Source organism: Phalaenopsis equestris, unplaced genomic scaffold (genome assembly GCF_001263595.1).
Source record: "Phalaenopsis equestris unplaced genomic scaffold, ASM126359v1 Scaffold000003, whole genome shotgun sequence".
Lineage (NCBI taxonomy): Eukaryota > Viridiplantae > Streptophyta > Magnoliopsida > Asparagales > Orchidaceae > Phalaenopsis > Phalaenopsis equestris.
The window spans coordinates 261,489-286,103 of record NW_018164445.1 but is presented as its reverse complement, the minus strand read 5'-3'; the positions used below and the strand labels follow the sequence as shown (position 1 = coordinate 286,103).

The following is a 24,615-nucleotide window of genomic DNA, read 5'->3' as shown; positions in this document are numbered from 1 at the left end:
ATAGATACAGAATTTGAGGTAAAGTGCTTTTCCATTTAAACTATGAAAATTATGGGGTCAGTTTGACTTCATCTTTTTCAAAACTAAATTTTTTTTAACGTCCTTCCGAAGCGGGCAACGGGATTTCAATTCCGATGACCGACAGCTTCTTACGGACAAACTCCACACCAAAAATAGTGCCGACAAACCCAAGGAATAAAACGTACGACAGAAGAGAGAGAGAGAGAGAGAGAGTGTGTGTGTGTGTGCATAGTAATGAGCAGTAAAATTGATTCTTGATTAACCCCTTACAAAGAAAGGATTCCTCTATTTATAAGAGAGGAGGGTTCAATGTGTGTAATTATATGCATGCCTTTAATTTAATGGGGGGAGGGGGTGTTATGAGATATTTTAGTTATTTCATAAGCATGAGATATTGGTTTGGTCACTCTGCTGCTCGGTCGGTTAAGATCAATGAACCCTGGCTTGGTGAGGTCTGGTCATCTGACTATATTGAGTTGTGGTTGTCAGCCATCTTCCGATGGTCTTTGATTCAAATATAATTTGCTTGGTTGGCTTGATTCTACCGATTGATTGTTATATTACAATTGTTGACTATTGATCCCTAGGTGAGGAACTTTAGTCGGTAAGATAAGATTATGTCGTCGGGCAAAAGGTGAATCACCGTAATCTCTAATGGGTAGCTTGCGTCTTAACAAAAGGGTCTTTCAAGTTGCTCTTGGAGTATATTGTGGTCGATCCTCGACTTCTCGATAAAGAGCATCAAAGGCATCTATGTGATGTTTGATGAGTTATTTTCCTTTAGTCTGATTGAGTGCTAGAGTTGGATTAGTGCATTCTCTTGGCTTGATTGATCTTAGTCCATAGTTCAGCCGGTTTGTCTCCGTCAGCACCGGAACATATTTTAGGGGGCAACTCTTTGGTCAAGTGAGTACTTTGATTTTCCATTAACGAGTTTGTTAGTATCTCGCTGGTCAATTCTTTGTTTTTCTATCAATCGGCCTCTTTAGTTATACATCTTCGTCTTATAATCCATTGAGTCTTCTCAAAATTCGACTATTTTTTAAAAATTTTTATTGAATATTTAATATAGAAATTATTCAAATATGATTATTTTTTTGAGAATCATTATGATAGAGGTTTTTGTAGGAGAAAAATATGATTAATTTTTAATTTGAGCAATTACATAATTACAAAGGATTTTAAGGATAATTCCAATAAAAATGAAAAGTTGACCATATTTTTTTCTCAAAAAGTATGTCAAATATATTTATTCTAATATAACTTTTACACGTCATATAAAATAAAAAATTTCCTCATTATATCATATATCCTATTTTTAAACTCTTTCATGCGATTATAACTTAAAAAAAAAAAAAATTAAAAAGCATACGAGCCATCAATGCAGCCTGTTGAGAACTCCGCGATTCTCGATACGACCGAAGCGAGACAAAAGCAGTATCCACCCGCTCGCCGAACCTGCACCGTCCCCTCAACCTCTTCACCTCCGATTTCTCTTCCAGCTGACTCCATGGCCGGCGCCCTTCAGCTCCGTCTCAGCTCCTCCTTCCTCCCATCCTTGTCGAATCACCCCAGACTCCGCCGAGGAATCTTTGCTACCACCGTCCCTGTTCACCGGTGCCCGGCGGAAGCAAAGATCCGCGAGATTTTCATGCCGGCGCTTAGCTCCACAATGACTGAGGGAAAAATCGTTTCATGGGTAAAGTCTGAGGGTGATAAGCTTTCCAAGGGCGAGAGCGTGTAGTCGAGTCCGACAAGGCCGACATGGACGTTGAGACCTTCTACGATGGCTACCTTGCCGCAATAATGGTTGACGAGGGAGGTATCGCTACCGTTGGTTCTGCCATCGCCCTTCTTGCTGAAACAGTGGAGGAGATTCCCCTAGCCAAATCCAAGGCATCTTCCTCCACATCGGCTCTTCCGGAAGAAGATTCTTCACCGCCTGTTTCTCCTCTGGAATCTGCTATCGCTACTGCAGCTTCTCCTCCTCCAGAAAAATCGAGTCTCTCCTTAGCTTCAAACGAGCATCCGGCTTCGGATGCCGGGCGGCGCATCGTGGCCACGCCTTATGCTAAGAAGCTCGCGAAGGATCTCAAAGTGGAACTCCGATCCGTTGTTGGGACCGGTCCTTTGGGGCGGATTGTTGCCAAGGATGTCGAGGCAGCGGTTGACGGAGCAGCCTCCGTAGCAACCGCTGCGCCGAGCGCCCCTGCTATCGAAGCCGTGGCTGATTCCGTCCTGAAGGCACCCGTTGAACTGGGAAGTGTTGTGCCCTTTACGACGATGCAGGGAGCTGTCAGCGGAACATGGTGGAGAGCCTTTCTGTGCCCACATTCCGTGTTGGTTACACTATTACTACCGATGCACTCGATGAGCTTTACAAGAAAGTAAGACTTTTCGCTTTTATGTGTGTATGTGTGTGTTTCTAGCTTCGGCCATGTGCTTTTAAGTGTTAGAAATTTCCTTCAGATTAAGTCGAAAGGGGTTACGATGACCGCATTGTTGGCTAAGGCAACTGCAATGGCCCTATCGAAACACCCTGTGATTAATTGTAGCTGTAGAGATGGAAAGAGCTTCACATATAACAGCAGCATTAACATTGCTGTGGCTGTTGCCATTGATGGAGGCCTTATCACTCCTGTCCTGCAAGAAGCAGACAAGGTTATTACTTCTCATGATCTTTCACCTTTAGTCTCTTTGTTGTTGTGTTCTAGATGATAATGGGAATGATGTTTTGTAGGTGGACATTTACTCATTGTCAAGGAAATGGAAAGAGTTGGTAGATAAGGCTCGGGCCAAGCAGCTCCAACCTCAAGAGTATAATTCAGGTACTAGCCAGTTGTTCAGCTCTGTGATAGGAATTTTATGTTGCATGCATAAAATCGTATTAGTCATGTTTTGCAATAAAACATGAATAATGCAGTAAATAACTAGATATTTGACAATCAATATAAAGTTGGGGTTATTCTAATCGCGGGATGCTTTAAAAAGATGATTGCTTTTAGTATGATAACTATTTAAATAGCATTAAAATGAAGGGTTTTTATATATGGAAGCTCTTAAATAATGTTATTTACCTATAACCGTTTCAAATGATAAAATTTATGCCTTGAGGTCATTGTTAGGACACCGTTCCCATTTTCCTGTCCACCTACGCTTCCATCATGGATTTGACAGGGAAGGCGGTAAGGGTTTCTGCCATTATGTGGGGGCTTGGGAACGATGGCCTCAAAGACTGAGATGATGTACAAGTCGAGGAGAGGGGCGAGATCGGCAGCGACAGTGCGCTCGATGTGGCTGACTTAATTGTATGGGTGTTAAGGACATTGATAGCATTGAGATCTAAGGGTTTAGGGGTTTGTGGACGAGACCCACAAGCTCACAACCATTGATGGTGCCGAAGTATTACCGGAGGTCGACGATGTTTGCGATCATGGAGCCGATAAGTTAGGAGTCGGAGAAGTCTTGAGAGGGGACGGTGAGGCCGTGCTACCGCTGGAGATGGCGGCAATTTTCTTCAGCAGAGAGAAACGGGCTTCGACCGAAGAGAAGGGTTGGAGGAGGAAGAGGAAGACGATGGAAGCGTAGGCGGACGGGAAGATGGGAATGGCGTCGTAACAGTGGCCTCTAGGCATAAATATAATCTTTTGAAGTTGTTAGAGATAAATAAAATTATTTAAGAGCCTCCATATTGTAAAAACCCCTAAAAAGAATTTGTATTCACCTTAGAACTAGTCATTTCACCAAATACATTCTTAGTGTAGAAATAGGGGATTCATGGTTTTTTTTACTCAAGGCAGTAGTAACATTACATATTTTTATAGGGAGGTAAGCTATACCAAGAATGATTTCATCCTTCAATCAATCTCTACAAATTTGAAAATTTTAAATTTAGAGATTCCTAAAGTATGAAAACTAATGAAGCAATTCGTGAGAGGAAATTTTATTTAAATATTTCTAGCACCCCCTTTGAGTTGATTAGTATATATTTTTCATTCCAACCTTGTAATTTCTTAAAATTTTGATGTAGATAGTCTCGTAGCTATGACATCAGCTAGTTGATCACTTAATGGTATGCAAAGTGCTGGTCAAGCCTTTCCATTTTTTTCTTGTATGAATTTTCTATCAACTTGTTGTGGTCATGTCATACAATATTGTATGCAATAATGATGACAAATTCGTTTTTACATAAGAGTTACATTGAGCATTAATCTTTATATTAAGATCACCAAGAATTATCTTTAGCTATTGAAATCTACAGATTTTGAGAGCCATGTCTCTAAACATGGTTTTAACAACTAAGCTTAAAATGACAGTTTGTTTCATACTTTTGTGTGTAATAAGATTTTCTTCAAGGAAAGTATAATAAATTGATGTAGATCATCTATCTATAATAAATCTTAGCATAGTCAGCATTTATGTTATGCTGCAAGTCAAGCTCATTATTTCTATTGAATAAAATCACTCATCATGGCGTGACCTTGAGACAACATAGAATTTTTTGGATAACTTGCTAGTGGCCTTCCTTGGGATCATACATGAATTGACTTTTATTGATACCAAAAGCTTTATCCTCTTATGTATGGTATATGTATCAATCTCCTTATTAGTCTATGATATCATCTTTTATTTCATTGAATTAATGATTAGATTTAGTGGGTGTTAAAGATGCGGAACAACTAGATGTCATTTTCAATAGTTGGAGATTCAACAAACACATATTCTATTGAGAAATAAATATGGTTTGCTTTTTTTTTGGAATATTTCACTTTGATTCCCACAAATCACTTTACCCTTCCAAATTATTTACTCTCAAACTGTTTGTCAAGGAAATATTTTTTGAGAGAATATTTTTTAATTGGGCTATACATGTTACTATAATATCATGCACATATAAGAGCAAGGCAATAACTTATATTGTGGGCTTCTCTATTAAGAAAGTATGCCCCGCTTGATTTTTCTTGTACCTATTGCAAGGATAGCTTTTTGTGAATCTTCCAAATTTTGCTACTGCAAATTGCTTTAATTTAAATCGCGCTTTCTTCAACTTACATTTTTTACTATTATTATAATTCTCATTGAATCCAATTTGGGGTTTTATGAACCCCTGCCCCATGAACTCACCTTGCAAGATGTTTTTTGGATACAGTAAAAAATGAAAGCTAAAGACTATGCGCACATTATTTTCAATTTTGCTACATGAGCAAATATCTCTTCGTAATCTATTTCATAATTTTGGATAACCTTTTAACACCTAACTTGGTTTGTACCTTTCTAAGGTCACATGCATACATTTGTTTACTCTTACTATTTTCTCATCATTCAGTGATCTGTATCAAATTTTCATTCTTTAGTGCCTCTTCTATTGATCGAGGAATGTAAACAGAGCTTACGATGGTAAAGAAGCTTTTATATTATGGGAATAATATGAGGAATGTAAACAGAGCTAAAGGCTACATGACCCACATTATATAAAATTTTGCTACATGAGCAAATATCTCTTGGTCATATATTCCATAGATTTGGGTATTCCTTTTGCATTGATCAAGGAATATAAATAGAGCTTAAGATGGTAAAGACGCTTTTATTTTATGGGAATAATATGAGGAATGTAAAGAGAGCTAAAGGTTCTATGACCCACATTATATTCAATTTTGCTACATGAGCAATTATTTCTTAGTAATCTATTCCATATATTTGGATATACCTTTAAACACCTAACTTAATTTTGTACCTTTCTAAAGTCACATCATCGTTTGACTCAAGGCATAAATTTGTTTACCCCCACTAGTTTCTCATCATTCGGTGACTTGTATCAAATTTTTATTCTTTAGTGCCTCCTGTATTGGTCGAGAAATGTAAACATTGTTTAAGATGGTAAAGAAGCTTTTAGATTATGGGAATAACACAAGGAACGATACAAAGTAGAAGATTAGATGTTTGGTGCAATTTTTGGTTCCTTCCATGATTACAACCAACACATTTATTTGGGGGCAGGTACATCATTTATAATGAAAGGGTGGATTTGATACAAATTGGTGACAATTTTATTATCAACAAAGTTGAAGTAACAAATTCGATACCTAATTTGAATTTTTAATTTACATGGGCCTTAAAATAAGAAATTTCTTTAATGATCTTGAAGTGGAGTGGTGACATACAATGTGTATTTTCAATTTCATCTGTTGATTCAAATTCAACTATAGATATTTTATTAGATAATTGAGATTCAATTTTAGGTTTGATTGTCGAAGTTACTGTTGTGTTTGAGGCAAAATTATCTACTATTGAGGATCTAGTTATTGCAATTTTGTGAAAGGTGAAAGAGTTTCACGTCTTCCTTTGATGTTCTTTCCCTTTGAAGATAGGAATCCTAAAAGAAGGGATTTGTTTTCAAGGAAGGAAATATCCATGCAATATATATATTTTTTTATGGTCAAATGAAAATACTTATAAACTTTTTAGTGGTTAAATACTAAAAACACATATTTTAGTGCTCTTGGATTAAATTTACTTTATGTTAATATGAATATACCCACATGAGATACATTTGAAAACTTTGGGTGGAATTTTTTCTTATTCTTTAAAATCATCGTGAAATAAACATATTTATTGAACTTTGATATCCTAACATTCTAAATGAATCCATTTTACTAACTATGATGTTTTTAAAACATCTGCCAGAAGGTACTTCGACCTTTATTTTGAAATGATAGAGCTCATGAAATATTGAATAATGTCTTTTTTTTCTTCAAGAATTTCATTATATTTAGATGTATCAACTCAAGAAAACTCATTCATAATCCCTTCCTTCTCCAAGAAATAAATAGTTTATTTAAAGTAGTCTTTTTTATTGTGAGTCAACTCTTTTAATATAATTCCCAAATTGGTTGTTTATCAATTTGTGAAAGATGAAAAGAATAATGCTTATTTCAGATTTTTCTTTTTCGATAAATAATTATGTTATTTTATTGCATTCATAAATAAAGGAAATAAAACATTTTACTTGTAATTAATACTTGAAAAGTTCCAAAAATACTAATGATGGAAATAATCAAATATTTTTTTAGTCATGTTTTTTGCTCATCAACGCCCCTCTATATAATATAGCCTTGTAACTCTGAAAGGCTGACACACTTGCGGTTTCTTTTTTCTGTTCTACTATTTTGGAGCATCACGGTATTACAAAGGTAGATTTTTTTGAAGTTTCATAGATATTTTCTTCATTCATTTGATTGTTATTTATTTAAAATTTGGAGGATTAAGGTTTTTCATAGGTGCAAACCTCATAATTAATTACATATATGCTCATAAATAAATAATAGTTAAGAATATCACATGTACTCCCAAGTTAGTAGTTGTTATTATAGAGGAGATGAAGGGATTGATATCCAACCCACTCAAGGTTCTATTGCTCCGCATCTAGAGTCGACATAATAGACCTAGTCTGCTAAATTTGCTGGGCTTCATACCATAAAATTTGGAGATCCTAATTATTCGTAATTGGTTGCTTCTTCTTAAGTTACCTTGAAACCTGCATGTTGCATTTAATATCAAAAGGCAAAATTTACAAAACTATACATCTACACTGTGATATTTATCCCCCATAAGAAGTCAAAAAAGACGATCCCTGTCTACATCTTTTTAAACAAAATTATAATGATAAACAATTTTAGCAAAAAAAAAAAAAGCAATCTTATTTTACTCAAAAATATTTTAGTAGATTGGGAGGCAATACATTGAATTGCCAAACAAAACATCATAATGAAATGTGGAATTAGCTTTGGATTGAGAAGGCTTCAAGGCACTAAGCATGGTTTATCCCGATTCAAAGGTATCATACATGATCGATGATGGCTTAGAAGCATGGCATGGTCGACTTGTATCAGAGTAGAATAGAGCACTAAGCATTTATGATCATAGTTCAGAGGACTCGAACATGATCAATGGTTGCTCAAAGACACGAAATTACTCCATTAATTATCCAATAATTGACTTAAGCACATCATAAAACGGAATACTCTAAAAGCATTTTTGGTTTGAGCATATAACTTGCTATGGAGCACTGTTTGTTTTTTGTTATAGTTCCTATCAAATATTTAACTCATTAGTTGTTCTTATTGTTCCCTTGCTTTCTAAGATTATTACATCTTGTCTTATGAAGGAAGCGGTTAGTAAAGCTTGAGTTTGGGGTTGGAGTATAGCTCAACTTGAAGAGGTTCTTTTGCAGGGTTTGACTTGGAGTCTGTTTTGTTGGGTTCACCTTAGTAGATTGATTTAGTAGTTGGTGGGTTGACATTAGCTTGCTTTTACAGACTTGTTGCTTTGAGCTAGTCAATTTAGTGCACTTAATGAATATGAATCCGACCAATTTATTTTGACTTCGAAATGAGGGTTTTTTAATCTAAGGAAGGCTCATTTAAGCTTAAAACACGTATTGTTGTTACAAGGTTAGCTTAGTATTCTAGGGAAGTGTTGGTTTATTTTTACGTTCACCACATAGATTTTGAATATTTTTATTTATTTAAATAATTAAATACATCATAAAAAAATAATATATTATCTTGAGAGGTAAACATACTACTTTACAATTTATTCGACTAGTCAAATATATAATTTCATTCAATACTTTGTCAGAGTTTTAGCCAACAGATCTTTCCCATAGCAATTTATAAAAAGACTACATTTGCGCTACTTATAACAGTTTTTTCCAGATGTTTTTTTATAGCAATTTATCAGCCATTTATAAAAATAATAGCCAAGCCAAATTTTATTAAATCCTAACGTTTCTCAGAATTTAATGAAATCAAGGATTTCTCCTCATTGTTTTTTAAATCATGAAACAAATAGCCAAATATTTATCAATATTTAGAAAATTTTTATAGTAACTAAATCTGAATTTAAAAGATTTATTAAATCTATTTGTGGCCAAATAGCCTCTAAATCTCACACATAAGCCTTCTATCAAAAACAGTTTAAAAACAACTTGAAAGATCCACATTTTCATTGAAAAGCTTCATCCATTCCGATTTCCTCTCAAGTATGGACGCTTCCTATTTCAAAATTTATTAACCCTGCATCAATGACTTATAATCATTACTAGGAAAGAAAACTTAACAAAAAATAGGTCATTTAGTTCTGAGAGAGAACTAAAAAAAATAAAATGGGTCCCAAAAATATCTATACCGAAGCTTTGTTGCGCCCATGCCCTAAATACATGAATAAAACAACAATTCGTTAAATCCTGAAGCAATATTTATCCAAATTTAAACTATAAATTTTCAAGGAGAAAAAGAAACTCGCCGAGCTTCTTCAAGGCTCACTGAGTGAGCGAGTTGACAATGAGAGCAAAGGCGAATCATGTTGGTAAAATTAAGCAGTTTTCTTTTCGTCTAATTTTATGAAACCACAAAATAAAAGCAAAGCTTATCTCTGAGCGAGTTTTTTGGTGCTTGGAATCTTGGATGGCCACCTCGTGCTTCAACTTCTGAAGCCTGCCATTAATCTTGTATAAGAACGCAAATCATAGAGGTAAAAATCAACCAATTTAATTTTCAGCTCTTGTTGAGTACCTATCATGAATCAACCAGTTCCTTGGAGAAAAAACAGAGTAGGGTATGTGATTTTTGGCTTTCGTGAATGGAGGAGGACCGGAGCGCGGAGCAGGTCAAGGAGAAATGATTTCAGCGCGACCTTCGGATTCTTTTGAATGGAGCAGGACTGTAGAAGGCAAAAAGACTTTCACGTGTTTTACAGTGACAGAGTGCGAATGGAGTCAGAATGAAGTGCCGCATATGTAAAACAAAATTTAGAGGTGCTGAATATGTAAATACCAATGTTTCATGTGTTATGTTCATAAATTTCCCTTGTTTAAAAATTTACTTTTTGTCGTTAAATGTTCAAATTCACTTCAATGACCTTCATATCTCTGTTAAAGATAATCAATTGATATGCATTTGATATGGGTCAAGAGTTATATGAATGAATTTTGAATTTTGAGATGTTGATTTGTTATGATACTTAATCAGTCAAGATTTATAGTTCAGTTCAAAGCTTAGATGTGTGAGTTTGATGATTTTAAGATGTAAAAGGTATATTTATAATTATGAAATTTACAAATATACTCTTCCAAGTTTTAAATACTGAAGTTTGAAACTTCATTTCTTCAACTTCACTGATCATCATATGTTCTTAAATAATTTTGATTTCATTTTTACTCAATTCGATCAATTTTTTTATTCATTATTATTATTATTATTTTAAAATTTATTATATTTTTATTATTATTTATTGATTTTTTTATTTGAAATCACTTTTAACTTTTTATTGGTTTTTTGTGCTATAGAAAATTACAGAGTTATTTTAATTAAAATCATCATTTCATGAAATTTTTTGATTTTTATGATTTTTTTATTTTTATTTTATATGTTTATTTAATTACTCAAAACATATTGAGTTTCATTGTTAAATTTTTATTCTATTGAATTTCTCTCATTTTCTTGAATTCACAACATTTTTCCTTTTAATATTTATATTTTCCTTCTATTTTATATGATTTCTAAAGTTTTTTTCTAATTATATGGAATTATTAAAGAAAATCCAAATGAAACTTCACCTCAGCTCCTTTTGTCTTGACGGGATTAGCTACTTAACCACACCACGGCTTTTGATTGGATGATCAATCATTACTAAAGATTATCTAAACCGCACAGAGTACAAATGGAAGAATAAAACTTGTGCGACCGAATTGTGACTGTCCATCCAAATAGCGGATGAATGGATGACATCGGTTCATTGTCTCATGAGACGGTGAACTGAAATCGTCTGGCGAACAAGACATGATCCGAGCTATCAAAGCAATAAGGCCAAAATCCAAGGGGTCAAAAAACATTATCTAGATGAATTCTAAATATCCACTGATCAAATTCACATAGAAATCAATTTTGTTTTGTAAAGCTCCACTACCACAAACCTTGCATCTAAAGACTTGAGGACTATCTCTTATGCAGGGGAGATACAAGCATCTGAGTGTAATGGAATGATCGACTGGTCTGCTTGAACATTCTTCTGATGTCAGCAACCAGTTCATCCTTACTTATCCAATAACTCGTTCGGAAGGGATTTGGCTTGATTGAACACTGGTAAAGAAGGGCCAATTCAATGGGGGATCGATGCAGGAGGTGTTTGGACAGCTCACTGAAGCTTTTGGATACTTCAGAGAGGAAAATTGGGCAAAAGTTGAGGTTAATTTGATGTGTCCTGGTTTCGGGAATGGGGAATTTAGTGGAACTGAGGGAATTCTGGAATAGGGAAGGATGACGACGGCAGGAACTATTGAGGGAGTTTGGGAGCAGAGAGATTAAAAATTTCAGCAAGCCTAAATGTAGAGGGATGGAGGGCATTTATAGGAGTATTAAGGTGGTTTGAATGGGCTGGTTTCGCCAAGGTGGTGCTGAGGTGGCGGCTGAGCTGGCGCCAGATAGAAAGGAAAGGGAGAACGGCCAATCAGTTAGGAATTGGCCAATTGTAAGGTTACATGTGGAGGTGTAGGAGGAGAGGAGTTCATTGTGGAAGCTGTTGTTTGGGCTAGGCTGAGGGCGTGCTCGGTTCAGGCTGTCCAAGAGCTGGGTCGGAGCTAGATTGCAGCAAAGGTGAACTTGGATGGGCTGGGTTGAAAGCTGTTTGAATGGTCATGGTTTTGGGCATGAAGGTGTGCTCGGGTTGACTTGGTTTGATGAGTAAGACTTGGGGCTTGAGGTTTTAGGTTGGTAGATTTGAAAGGGATTTAGTGTTGAACTTCAATGTTTATTCGGTGCTCGGTTTAAGTCTTTTATGTTAATTGAGTTTGCTAAATTTGGCAATGTTTAAAGTGAGTTTGAGTTTCTGATTTAGGTATTGTTATGGGGTTGTTTGATTGTAAATTTGGCTTTAGATTTGTGTAGGGATGTGAATGGACAGAGCTGAGTTTATGTTTTTACTTGGATTAGGTTTCATGTAGGCGTATATGTGGTATTAATGGATGGATTTATGAGAGATTTAGTAATTTCGTTTAGATTTCTATTGGGTCAAGTGTTGGATTTTAGATGCATTTGAAGTTGGACTTGATTAGATTTGGTGTAGGGGAATTGAAGATTGTTGATTTGAATTTGAATGCATGTTATGGTTTGATTTAAGGCATGAATTTGAAGATGTTGGATTTAATGTTTGAGTTTGATTTGGAATAATATTTGATGTAGTTTTGGAACTGGATTTAATTTCAGTTTGATTTTATGTTCAATTCTTTTTAAGATTAGCTTAGTTATGGTTTAAAATGAACATCAAATCAATTTTGCTCCTTTTAAACCAAAGAGTGAATTAAAAGAAGGGTCCAAATGTGCGTAAAATAAGGAAGTGAATTCTCTAGGCTCAATGGTCACCTAAAGTCATATCCAAAACCTTGTGGGGAGCTTAGCCTTCAATTCAATAACCTGGTTTAATACTAAATCAAGTTTTAAGGATTAAAATCAAATATATTTCAAACCAAAGCAAGTAAATCTTTGGTTCATATTCTTAATTTTTGGTCTTAACGATCCACTAGTTTTCTAGGGTAAATTTTTACTGCATTTGGTTTGAAATACACTTGATTTTTTACCATCCACTAGTTTTCTAGGGTGGCCTCTAAGGAAATCCTAAGGTTGGATCCTAGGCTTAAGGAGTGGAGAAGGAAAGATAGACTTTGCCAAATGTGAGGTCAACAGGAATGCTCAAAGGCTATGGCTTTACTATGTGGGCCTATTAGTTTTATGGCGTCATAAATAATTTGTCGTGCCTACATTTTGGGAAACTCATATTTATGACTTAAACCTTGACGATGAGGGATGCCTTAGAATGGATCTTTTTACACGAAGCATAAATAGGTGCAATTATTGACACTTACAAAATATTCTTGGTGAGGAAAGATCATAAATGGGATTTATAATTTTGAAAATAGAGAAACCTCAATTTGTTCATCAGAATTTTAATTTGATAGTGTTGGAAGGTCTCATGCAAATGCTATGCTAAATATCTCGACCAACGTTGATGTTGAATTTTTGTGCCGTAAAGGGCACCATATAAATTTGTGAAGCTCATCTATCCACCAAGGCCTATGGCTTCTTTTGAAAATGAGATTTTATGTAATCTTATTTGGCGAGGGCCCTTATCCTTCTAAAACAGGGCCAAGGATTCCGAGAAATTTTGAAGATCTATTCTTAATGGGCCATACCATTGCTATTTGCCCAAAGGTTATCGGCTTCACGTTTTAAAATATTTTAATTTTTAAATATTTTATGAAATATTTTGAGTGGTATCCTATCATTGCTCTTTTTTTGAGGTCATCGAGGCAAATCAAATTTTCCACACTAATACCGGGTGAACCCGAACGCCAATTGGAAAATAAATATTATTGTCGAGTTCAAAAGGGCTACAAGCAAATGCTCTTAAAACAGAAACAAGACGGCGCAACACACAAGTGGGACTCTAGGATGAGGAGGAAAGTCGTGGGTTGCGGGTTGAGGTGGACGATGATGGAATTGGTGCAGTTGGGGGGTTTTGAGTGGCATCCCATCATTGCTCTTCTTTTGAGGTCATTGAGGCAAATCAAATTTTCCATATTAATACCGGAGTTAACCCGAACGTCAATTGGAAAATAAATATTATTGTCAAATTCAAAAGGTTACAAACAAATGCTCTTAAAATAGAAACAAGACGACGCAACACACATGTGACACTCTAGGATGAGGAAAGTCATGGGCTGCGGGTTGAGGTGGATGATGATGGAAGTGGTGCAGTAGGGGAAAGTCATGGGCTGCAGGTTGAGGTGGATGATGATGGAAGTGGTGCAGTAGGAGGGTAGTAGATGGAAATGATAGATGGTAGGGATGTTGGAAACAAATAGGTGAAGGAAAGGTAGAGAGGTGGTCGGTTGGAAGGGTAGGTTAGGGGCAGGTTATGGTAAACCTGTGGTTGGGAAGGGAGACATAGGTGATTGGAGGAAGGCTAAGGGTTGAGGAGAAGGTTGGCCGTTAGAAAAGAGGAGTATGGGACGGCTGGTGTGACAGGCTTGCAAGATGCAGCCTAACAAGGGAGGAATAGCAGGCGGAAGCATGTAGGAAGGTGGGAGGGACCTGTGGTAGCAAGCAGGAATTATCAGGGGGTGGAGGTATGTGAAGGATAATCACCACCTCAAACTGAGATACAACTTAAACACCAATTCTCGGATACAACCTTACAAAGGAAAAAGGGGACGCCACCAAATAGAAATCTCATTAAAAACTAACTCTAATGAGTAAAACAACATATATATAGTAGTAGGTAAATAAATAAAATTCAAAAGGGTTACAAGCAAAAACTCTTAAAATAGAAACAATACAACACAACATTTATATAGTAGTAGGTAAATAAATAAAATTCAAAAAGGTTACAAGCAAAGACTCTTAAAACAGAAACAATACAACACAACATACAAGTGACACCCTAGGACAAGGAGGAAAGTGGTGGGTTGCGAGTTGAGGTGGACCGCAATGGAAGTGGTGCAGTAGGGGGGTAGTAGATGGGGAGGATAGGTGGTAAGGATGTTATAAACAAACAGTTGAAGGAAAGGTAGAGTGTTGGTCGGCTGGAAGGTAGTATAGGGGGAGGTTACGGTGAACCTATGGCCGGAAAGGGGTACATAGGCGGTTGTAGGAAGTCTAAGGGATGAAGGGAAGGTTGGCGGTTGAAACAGAGGAGAATGGGATCTAGGCGGTGGCAGGTTGGGATAGCTGGTGTTGCTGGCCTGTAGGATGCGGGGCATCAAGGGAGGAATAACAAGCAGCAGCACCTAGGAAGGTGGGAGGGACCTGCGACAACAAGCAGGAAGGATTAGGGGGTGGAGGAACGTAAAGGATAATCACCACCTCGGAGCAAGATATTGTTGGAGTATTACTCGTCCTCAAGTACAGCTCTAGAAAAAGAAAAGGAGACATCGACGACTAACCAAAGAGAAATCTAATCAAAACTGACTCTAATGAATTAAAACAACATATATATAGTAGTCGTTAAATAGGACAAAGAACACTCTTCTTGGGCGGCAACTCTAGCTTAGTCACTAGGGCTGGCCGGCCTCCTGAGGTTCTTGTTGACCTGGTTTAGCCACTAGGAAAGCCCCGCGTCACACACTCTCCATCTTACCATGAGGTGGAACTCCCTTAACTTGTGAATTTATGCTATATCCAAGAATATTTTGTGTTTTATGGTACATTTTTTATTGAGTTAGAAGTTCCACAATCTTCTTACAATCATGGTAGGGGACTTTTGGGAATTTTTAGGATTTTTATACTTCCTAGAAATTTTTATGATTATATGAAGTCTAAAGCTATTTTAGTAATTATGAGAAAATAGATTTATAATATAAGCCACCACATGATGTGTTGCTATGTTCTACATCATGTGGGTTGCTAAGTTTATTATTTGTGCTCACGAAGTGGAAGCAAAGGTAGCCTTGCTTAACCCAATTTGAGTTCTAGTGCCCAGTTGGCAACATAGAGTTCACAAGAGTTCTTGTAGTTGACTTTTTTTATGTTTTTTATTTTATTATTATTTTTATTTTAGTTGCATATTTAAGTTCTTTTTAGGTTGTGCATGTTCAAGTTTGCTCATAGGTGCCTTCAGATGCTCTCGGCAGTTCTTTAACAACTATCTCATAGCACGTCATCCCATTGTGCCATTGAAAGTGTGTATCATGTGGTGCAAGTGGTAGTCACACTCTATTTTAGTATGCCCTATTGTTGCCAAGGTGTGAGTGATGCATAACAACAAGGCTATGTTTTCCAAGGAATGTGAGCATAGGGTCCCATTTTTTCCTGTAAGAGTTCGTACAACATGTAACTGATAGAATTTATATAATTATAAAAAAAATTTTATTACACTAAGAATGGTGTGCATGGACCTTGACATCCTATCTTTTATGATAGCAAACTAATAATAAAATATTGAGTAGTCTCCCCATCATACAAAAAAAGAAAAAATAAAAAAAAGATGCCAGCATGATTAATATATGTCATCCTTTATTTTTTGGGCATGTAAAATGTGAACCCCTTTAGGCTTTGGCCAACATATGAATGCAAAAAAACTCTAAAAATAATACTAATGAAGTAAGAGGCATACATGGAAAATAATTGTTCTATAACGCTTGAAAATCACTGCGGGTGACTTAAGAATAATAAATTGGTAATCAAATTCATTGAACACCCCATTAATGATTTGATTTTTGTAAGGTGACAAGATAGGAGCATTTCTACTCTTGGTGACTTAAGAATAATAAATTGGGTCTGTAAAGAGAGGAATAGGACAAAAATAGGGGAACTTTCTCTTTATATTCTTAAATTAATAAAATAAAAGGAAACTTGACTATTATTAAAAACCCCTCCATTTTTTATGTATGTTTCTTTTTTTTTTGTTCTCAAATTTTAATTCTTTGTTCAAATTTGCCTTTTTTGTCTTTTTTTGTTACTTTCTCAAAAAATTATTTTTTTCCTTATTTATTTATTTTTAAAATATTTTTTGTGTGCATCTGTTTTCTTTATTTGGCTCTCTTCTTTTAATCCAAATTAAATTTATTTTCATTTATAGTTGTAACATGATTAAGAGTGTATTGTCACCGACAAAAAGTCTCACATCGGCTAAGTGTAGGGCCACGGCTAAGTGTAGGGCCAAAGAACAGTATTTAAGTCCTGGGCTACCCACCATCTTGAGGAGCTCTTTTGGGAGACAAGTGATATCAAAGCAGATTACTGCCTGTCAGATGTGTGGACTCTCCATGGTCCAGTGGGACCTTGAGAGGAGTCGATCCGTGATGATGCGTCACGTGATTGGGTAGAGGAAAATGTTACAAACAAAAAGTTTCATATTGGCTAGGTGTAGGGCCGAAGAGCAGAGCTCTTTTGGGAGGTGACAAGTGGTATCAGAGCAGATTACTGCCTGTTAGGTGTGTGAACTCTTCATGGTTAACTCTCCATGGTTCAGTGGGACTCTTAGAGGAGCCGATCTGTAACGAGGGCGTCACGTGATTGAGTAGAGGAAAATAACTCTTCATGGTTCAGTGGGACTCTTAGAGGAGCCGATCCGTAACGAGGGCGTCACGTGATTGAGTAGAGGAAAATGTCATGGGCAAAAAGTCCCAGTTAGGTGTAGGACCGAAGAACAATATTCAAGTCCTGGGCTACCCACCATCCCTAAGAGATCTTTTCGAAGGTTACAGTATGAATCCTTCAGACGTAGAGATAATCAAACATCATAGAATTTCGCTTAATTAGTACCATTGAAGAGGATCTCACATTCACATGTCGATTGTATTAGTATAAAATGAATTCATCGGATATTTTTTATGAGGAATTATGCATTAGTTTTTGAAACTATGCTTTTTCTCATAAAGAATCTTGTAGGACTACATGAATGTAATCAATCTATTTTTTCCCTAGCACGACACATTTGAATAATGTCAGTGATGAAGACATTTTAGTTTTAGGTTTAATAAGAGGTTCATGAACTATTACAAATTTAGGTTTAGGAATATTCTCAAATTTTGGCCAAGCAAAAGTTTGATTGTTTATTGGCAAAATCATTGTTATAATATAACTCATTAAATCATAAGATCGATTATAATTTAACTTATTTTAATATGACTTATTGCAGTTGTCCTAATGGTGAGGATTATATCTATTTAACAAATCTCTACATCATATTACAGCTTTAAATTTACATGCTTATGAGATTAATGAGGCTTCTAATAAAATTTTTTAACATTGATTTCACACCGAGTGAAGTGAATTTGGTTTTTTTACATACAAGTTTATGTTTTCGTAATATATTTTTCAAGCATTGTATTATCGCTTTATAGATGCTATTGTGATTCATGATGAAATTTAAATTGTTTAGGTAGGATTATGATGGGTAAAGTTTTGAATTTATTTGGAATCTAGTGGAACATATACCATGAGATGGGTGGGTGGAAATGATGGGGGAGGTTGCTAGGGTTAATATTGTTATCTTCTGAATATTTAGCTCTAATTCCAAGTTATGAAACAAAATCATTTAGATGTCAATTTGATTTTATTAGAGTTTTGATACCTATTTGATCAGGACCTTGTGATTAGGATCTCCATGATCTTCTATCTCTTCGTAAATTCTATTTTGAATTGATTGAAATGTTCCTTGAAATCGATATTAATGGTAAAAAAGATGAATTAAGCTTGCAAATAGATGACCCTAGAGATATTGTGAGGTATAGGATTTGTTATAGAAGAAAAATCCTTGAGGAGATTTTACCCCCACACAAAATCATTGAGGGGATAGAGATATATGAAGGAATCGAGGGAATTAAGATCTTTGTGAGAAAAGAAATTGCTATTTGCAATTTTGGAAGAGGTAATACATGAGAAAATCAATGAGGAAAAGAGGATTTACTTTATTTAATAATAGGATATTCAAGTTTAGGGACTCAAATGCTTCTTGAATGGTAAAACCTTGTTGGCACCGTCAGCTCAGTCAATTTATCAACCTGTAATCTATTACATGAATTTGTGCCTCATTCTCTATATAGTCTAAACATTATTATTGAACTTTGCTTCTTGAAACGATGATAATAACAACCTCAAGGCTATCCATTGCTTATCAGATTGAGACAGAGATTGAGTGTTGCTCCTGGTTGTGGTACATTATTCATGTCCCATGCAGTCTTCTTCTGGACTTCCATTGTTTGAGCTTTTGGTATCATCGTGGTTGTAGCATTTCGGTATGACGTTTCATCTGTGTTACTCCTGCTGGCCTTCTTCATCTGATTCGTCGCCTACTATTTAAGCTAAAACTCCATCATCTCTCTCAATCTCTGTGGTCTGAATAGCCGGAGTGATACTCATATTTTGGGCTTTAGGCTCTTCATGAAATTTTTCTTCAATCCTGACTCAAAAATTCTCCTCAGCCATCCCGAAAATAGCTCAAATCTCTCCTTGTATTCTTTGATAGTCCCCCCTCCTGTGTCAAAACATAGATTTTCTCGTGTAAATCTCCTTCCTGAATTGCTCAGAAACGTTCCAACAAATAATTCTTGAATTCCTCCTATGAATCGCGTTTCTAGCCCCCTTCCACTGATACCAGGCTAGAGCTTTCTCTTCCAAACATAAACCTGGTGTCATGAGTCTCTTCCCCATTTAGTCCATTCATCGCAAAGTATCGCTTCGCCCGATACACTCACTCATTTGCATCTTCTGCTTCTTTCCCCATTTAGTCCATTCATCGCAAAGTATCGCTTTGCCCGATACACTCACTCATTTGCATCTTCTGCTTCTAAGATTAGCTTTTTCAACTTCCTAACTCTAACATCTCCTCCCCAGCTTCCTCTTCCTCCATTGTTTTCCCTATGTATCAAGGGTAAAACTTCCTCATTCGATCGTAGTCATATCCCATCTTGGCTTCAATCCTTTCTTCTTCGTGTTCTTCCATACCTCTTGCATAATCTCTTCTCCATGCTTTGGCCCATCCGATTCCATCAGAATTATCTAATTCACCCCCAATCAGAGCCCTACGAGGGGTTTCAGGATGGTGGATGTTTTTCTCATCATGTTTCTCGCGTTGGATCTCTTTTCCGTTCGATCTTGCCACCGATTCTCCAGTCAAACTTTGGTTAGGGTTTGCAAATTGAACATTCAGCGGGGTCTTGGATTGCATCTCGGCGAGCCTTTTTATCATGTTTTGAATTTGTCTCATGCTCTCAAATAGATCCACCAGTCAATTCTCCATAGAAGAGAATCTATCATCTATGGTTGCAAACCTTTCTCCCATCCCATATCTGATTTGACGCATTTCTCTTCCTAACTTCTTTTTCAAATCATGTACTTTCTTGGCTGCCATTATTTTCTATCACTAGAGCACGCTCGATTCCGGATCCGGCCCTTGACTTCTAGGATCACAATTAGGGCACGCCTGATCCCGTTTTTGCCTTCCTCACTAGTTCTAATTTGATCGAATCTATTTCACATTGTTCAGTGAGACAGAGATTAATGTAAGTCTGAATCCCTTATGTTTTCCAGGTAGCTCGAACCATTGTCTTATAGTCGGCCTTATGTCACAGCGTGATAAGATTTCATCATCACTTTCCCCGCAAATTTTTATTACGACTGTATCACAGGGTTCAGTCATGAAGGCGACAGGTAGCCTTCTCAGCAAGCTCTGATCGTGACTGTATCGCAATGTTATGTGATTGCGGGCCAACGAAGGCTTGAATCCGTCGTTGCCTTCTTCTTTAAGCCGCGAGCTCATTGTTGCCTTATCAGCAAGCAATGATCACAACTGTATCGCTTGGGTCACGTCTTCGCCTTCCCCGCAGCTCTGACCGCCACTGTATCGCGTAGACGGAGCGGAAGGATGCGAAAGATGGAGTTTTGGGTCTTTGTACGCAGTGTTCCAGCATGTCGCCTTGCACTTGATCCTTTACGTCTTGATAAGCTGCAATGCTTCATGTCCCCTTACATGCGACCCAACGTGAGTTTCAATTCTCAGTAAAGCCGAAATCCTTCGCTTCGCCTTGCAAGCGACTGCACGCAAAGACATGTTTTGGGTCTTGCCTTGCACGCAATTGTAAGCGAAGGGTTCAAATCTTGAATCAGTTCTGTTCTGAAATCAACGCCTACTTCACAAAATTTTGAGCTCTAATACCAATTTGATTTGATCCGACCTTAAAATCGGCATTCTTTTCCACAAAAATTTGGACAAACATCAATTTTATTAATAAATCAAACAACTCAACAAGAGTACAAATATAAACACCAACATATTGAGAGGTAAGCGATCTCTCCCAATTCCTACAGTTTGAGGTTGAAAATCTCTCCCAAACTTTAGACCCAAGACTCTCAACTCAATCTCATGCATAAATCTAACCCTAGACATAACAAGCCTATTTATACCCAACAACAATAATAATATAAAATTAAATTGCCCTTAGGCATACAAAAGACAAATTTGCCCTTAGGCTAAACTTAGGCTGGCTAAAGCGCCAACAGATTTCAACATACCTTGATTTCTTTTGTAAAATATTATTGCAGGGGAAAACCAATAGACAAGTTAGAGAGAAGGCCCATGAAACCTTATCCAAAATAATGTTTAGAAATATAACAAATACTAGAGTGGATTAATAATTTTAATGAAGGATCAATGCTCTCCATGTCCTCTTAGAAGAAACTATGCCAATGGTGAGAAGTTGTATTGCAAGAAGCAATGAGTAGCTCTAGAAATCATGTTTGTTGGGCAAAAAAAATCAAGCACAAATTCGAGCACATGGCATGAATTTTAGAGCAAATGATACTGCTTTGACTACTAAATTGGGTCGAGCTAAAAATGACCAAAAACATTGAAAAACGGGTTGTCTAGTCGCTGCAAATCCAACAAATCTACAAAAATATTGATCCAAGCACAAAGTGTGCTCAAATTGGCCAAATCTAAACTCATAGCCATCGTGTGTGCCATTGTTGCACGCTATGGAGAAGAATGTGGTTTTGATTGATGGCCGGCAGTCAAATGGTGTTAGAATAATATGCTTGTGCTGTTTGATCACGTTGACGTATTGTGCAGTTCATCTTATAAGATTCGAGTTTTTAAAGCTCTGGAAACCACGCATTCATTTTATAAGCCATTCGTGATGAAGTTTCTTAGAATTATTCTCGTCAATCTAACTGCTATAATTTTGCTTTGTTGCTTTTGTTGGACTTGTCGCATGAATATATTCAAAAGGGTATATATTTGATCAGTCAATCATAGATATCATCAGTTGGAACCACAGCCTGAGCATTGTTGGATCGTCCACAACCCTTGTGGAGGCCAGCTAAGCCAACTTAGAGTCATGTTGATCCAATCACATTTTTTATTACGGAATAGTGTGATCTACATCATTTGTTGTTGATAAATATGAGGAATATTTTAATATGAATACCTCTATCAAAATTTACAAGTAAACATCATTCAAAGTACTTGTGAAATTTTAAACTTATGGATCATAGGAGAACTCTAGAACTCTAACCATCACCTAAAATTCTTGTCAATCACCTATGGTGCACCAACAAACTTCCTTAATGGATTGGTTTGCTACCTTCAAGTTATGTCGTATTTGCCTCCAAGAGGATCACCTCGATCATCCTCAATCACCTGTCTTTTCTGCATTGCTTTGTTTTCCACCTCCACCTTAGACAAAAGAGCTGTCTCAGTCCCCCTCAACTGCGCCCATGACTGTATTTGCCATGTTGTTTTCTAGCTTCAAGAAGTTCTGCATTCCGACCTTCTTGTATTGCCATCACTAAAGATATAAAACCCAATTTTTTATTTTTTGTTTTAATGCATCCACCTAGTTTTGGGATGGGATGGCACTTCTGAAATCAATATTTACGTAAGGTAGAAAGTATTTCAACTGGGCAAGGTCCTTGGTTTTCTTCTTACTTGATTTTTCATATAAACAATCTTATTCCCTTCAGTCTTTACGTTATCTGATCATATGTAAGTTTGTAAGTAAGGTAATTGGTCTCTCTCTCTCTCTCTCTCTCTTTCTCTCTCTTAACTTGACTTTTAGCATGCAACAAAGTTGAATGCTAAACCTAAACCTTGACTGAATCTCTTCTTTTCTCACCCCTTGCATTTTTTTCTCTCTCTCTGAAAAATCATGCTGTCGTTTTTCCTCATTTTCATCCTCTCAAGATGTCAAGAATCTCTTGAGCTTCTCATTCCTAAAAATTAATCCATTCCTTTAAAAAAAAAAATTGAGAGAACCACCCATCCGACAGAAGTCAAACCATTCGGTGAGGGGCAATATGCTTTAGGCTTCCTCTCAAGAAGAAACCTAGAAAGAAATATGATTTTAATTGTATTGATGAAATAAGGTAATAAAAATATGCATAAGTTGTTTGTACATACACTAAATAGTGGCAGAAGTTGTGGAAATAAGATGGATAAATAAAATTAGGGGCATTTACATATATATCACACAAGTCATATGTATTTACACGTGCATAGCACTCAAATCTTTAACATTAAATTTAAAAATATAGCCATTACTTTTTTAAAAGTGAAATTCGTCCTTTCGTTATGCATAGTTTTATGACATAAAAATATGATGAATGTAAATATGAAAGTATAGGTGTTAGATATGTAAATACTTGAGAAACTGTATGGAATCTATGTAAAATTTCCTTAAAATTAACATGTAAGGATTATAATGGAAATGGGTATATCAAATATAGCATAGTTATAAGTTGTATAGAAACATTTGTGCAAATAAATGCTGGCATCCATGCCACACTTGACAGGATAAATCAAGGACAAGGGATTCATAAATTTGAACCCCAATAATGGTGATAAGATTGCTGTTGCTGATGATAATCTCAATTGAAAATATATGAAAATATTTATGCAAATCAAAATTAACACCCCCATTGATTTATCAACAAGAATTAACTGGACAATGAGGGTTCAACAAGAGAACAAATAGTTGTGACAAGACATGATAATTGGAGCAATTACATTACAATGATTTAAAACTTTTTTTTTTTATATAGAAATATATTTATAAAAAAAATAGAAACCGCTTAAATTACATACATACCATCCTTGTTCAATTTTCAGGCACATTTACCCTTTCAAATCTTGGAATGTTTGGCGTTGATCGCTTTGATGCAATCCTGCCTCCAGGAACTGTAAGTGCTTTCTCCTCTTTCTACTCCAATCTTCAAACCTCTCATCTTAAAACCAATCTCGACACACTTCAGGGGGCAATCATGGCCGTTGGTGCTTCACAGCCTACAGTAGTAGCTACGAAGGATGGTAGGATTGGTGTAAAAAATCAGATGCAGGTAGATAACCCTATTTGCTTGCATAAACTCATGAACTATTTTTTTCAATAATATTTATATACATACCACTCAATTCTTATATATTTCATATCTAACATCTAGACTTCAATTTTTTACTTGTATGTCACCTTACCTATGCATTTCACTCTTTAAAAGTTAAAATACTGATATTTTTTGTGATATGAAAGATTTGGGTGGTATAACTTCAATTTTTTACTTATATAAATACTGATATTTCTTGTGATATGAAAGATTTGGGTGGTATAAATGTAAAAAGCAAAAGTTTAGGTGTTATATATGTTAATACATAGGAATTGGGTGGTATGTACGTATGTTAATGACCCTTTTTTCATGTCTAAATATGAATCTATGTTTTATTTATACATAAATTCAGGTGAATGCTACAGCAGATCATCGTGTTATATATGGTGCTGACCTTGCTGCCTTCATGCAAACCCTAGCTAAAATTATTGAGGATCCGAAGGATCTCACCTTTTAAAGATATGGCTTTGCTGCAGCTTCCTTTTGTAGTTTAGATCAACATTACAATCATGAATTCAATTTGATGAGGAATTTTTTTTAATTATTTTTTAAATTATAATATGAGCTAAGCTGCTTCGATTTTGTGTCTATTCTTCTACTTATTTTTTATTTTTCAAACATGAGGAAAAATCTTATTGTTTTGATTATTTTTCTGCCAAAATTTTGA

General features: G+C 36.0%; 1 protein-coding gene across 1 annotated transcript; it reads left to right on the top strand.

Annotated features, from left to right (window-relative positions):
- Nucleotides 1-1,393: 1,393 nt before the first annotated feature.
- On the top strand, nt 1,394-24,615 carry LOC110018158 (dihydrolipoyllysine-residue acetyltransferase component 5 of pyruvate dehydrogenase complex, chloroplastic). Its single transcript, XM_020715369.1, is given in 9 exon segments — nt 1,394-1,757; nt 1,760-2,320; nt 2,323-2,408; nt 2,491-2,682; nt 2,762-2,849; nt 23,680-23,750; nt 23,823-23,906; nt 24,301-24,468; nt 24,503-24,615. Coding segments are annotated over 8 exon segments (1,542 nt in total). The 5' UTR covers nt 1,394-1,402; the 3' UTR covers nt 24,406-24,468; nt 24,503-24,615.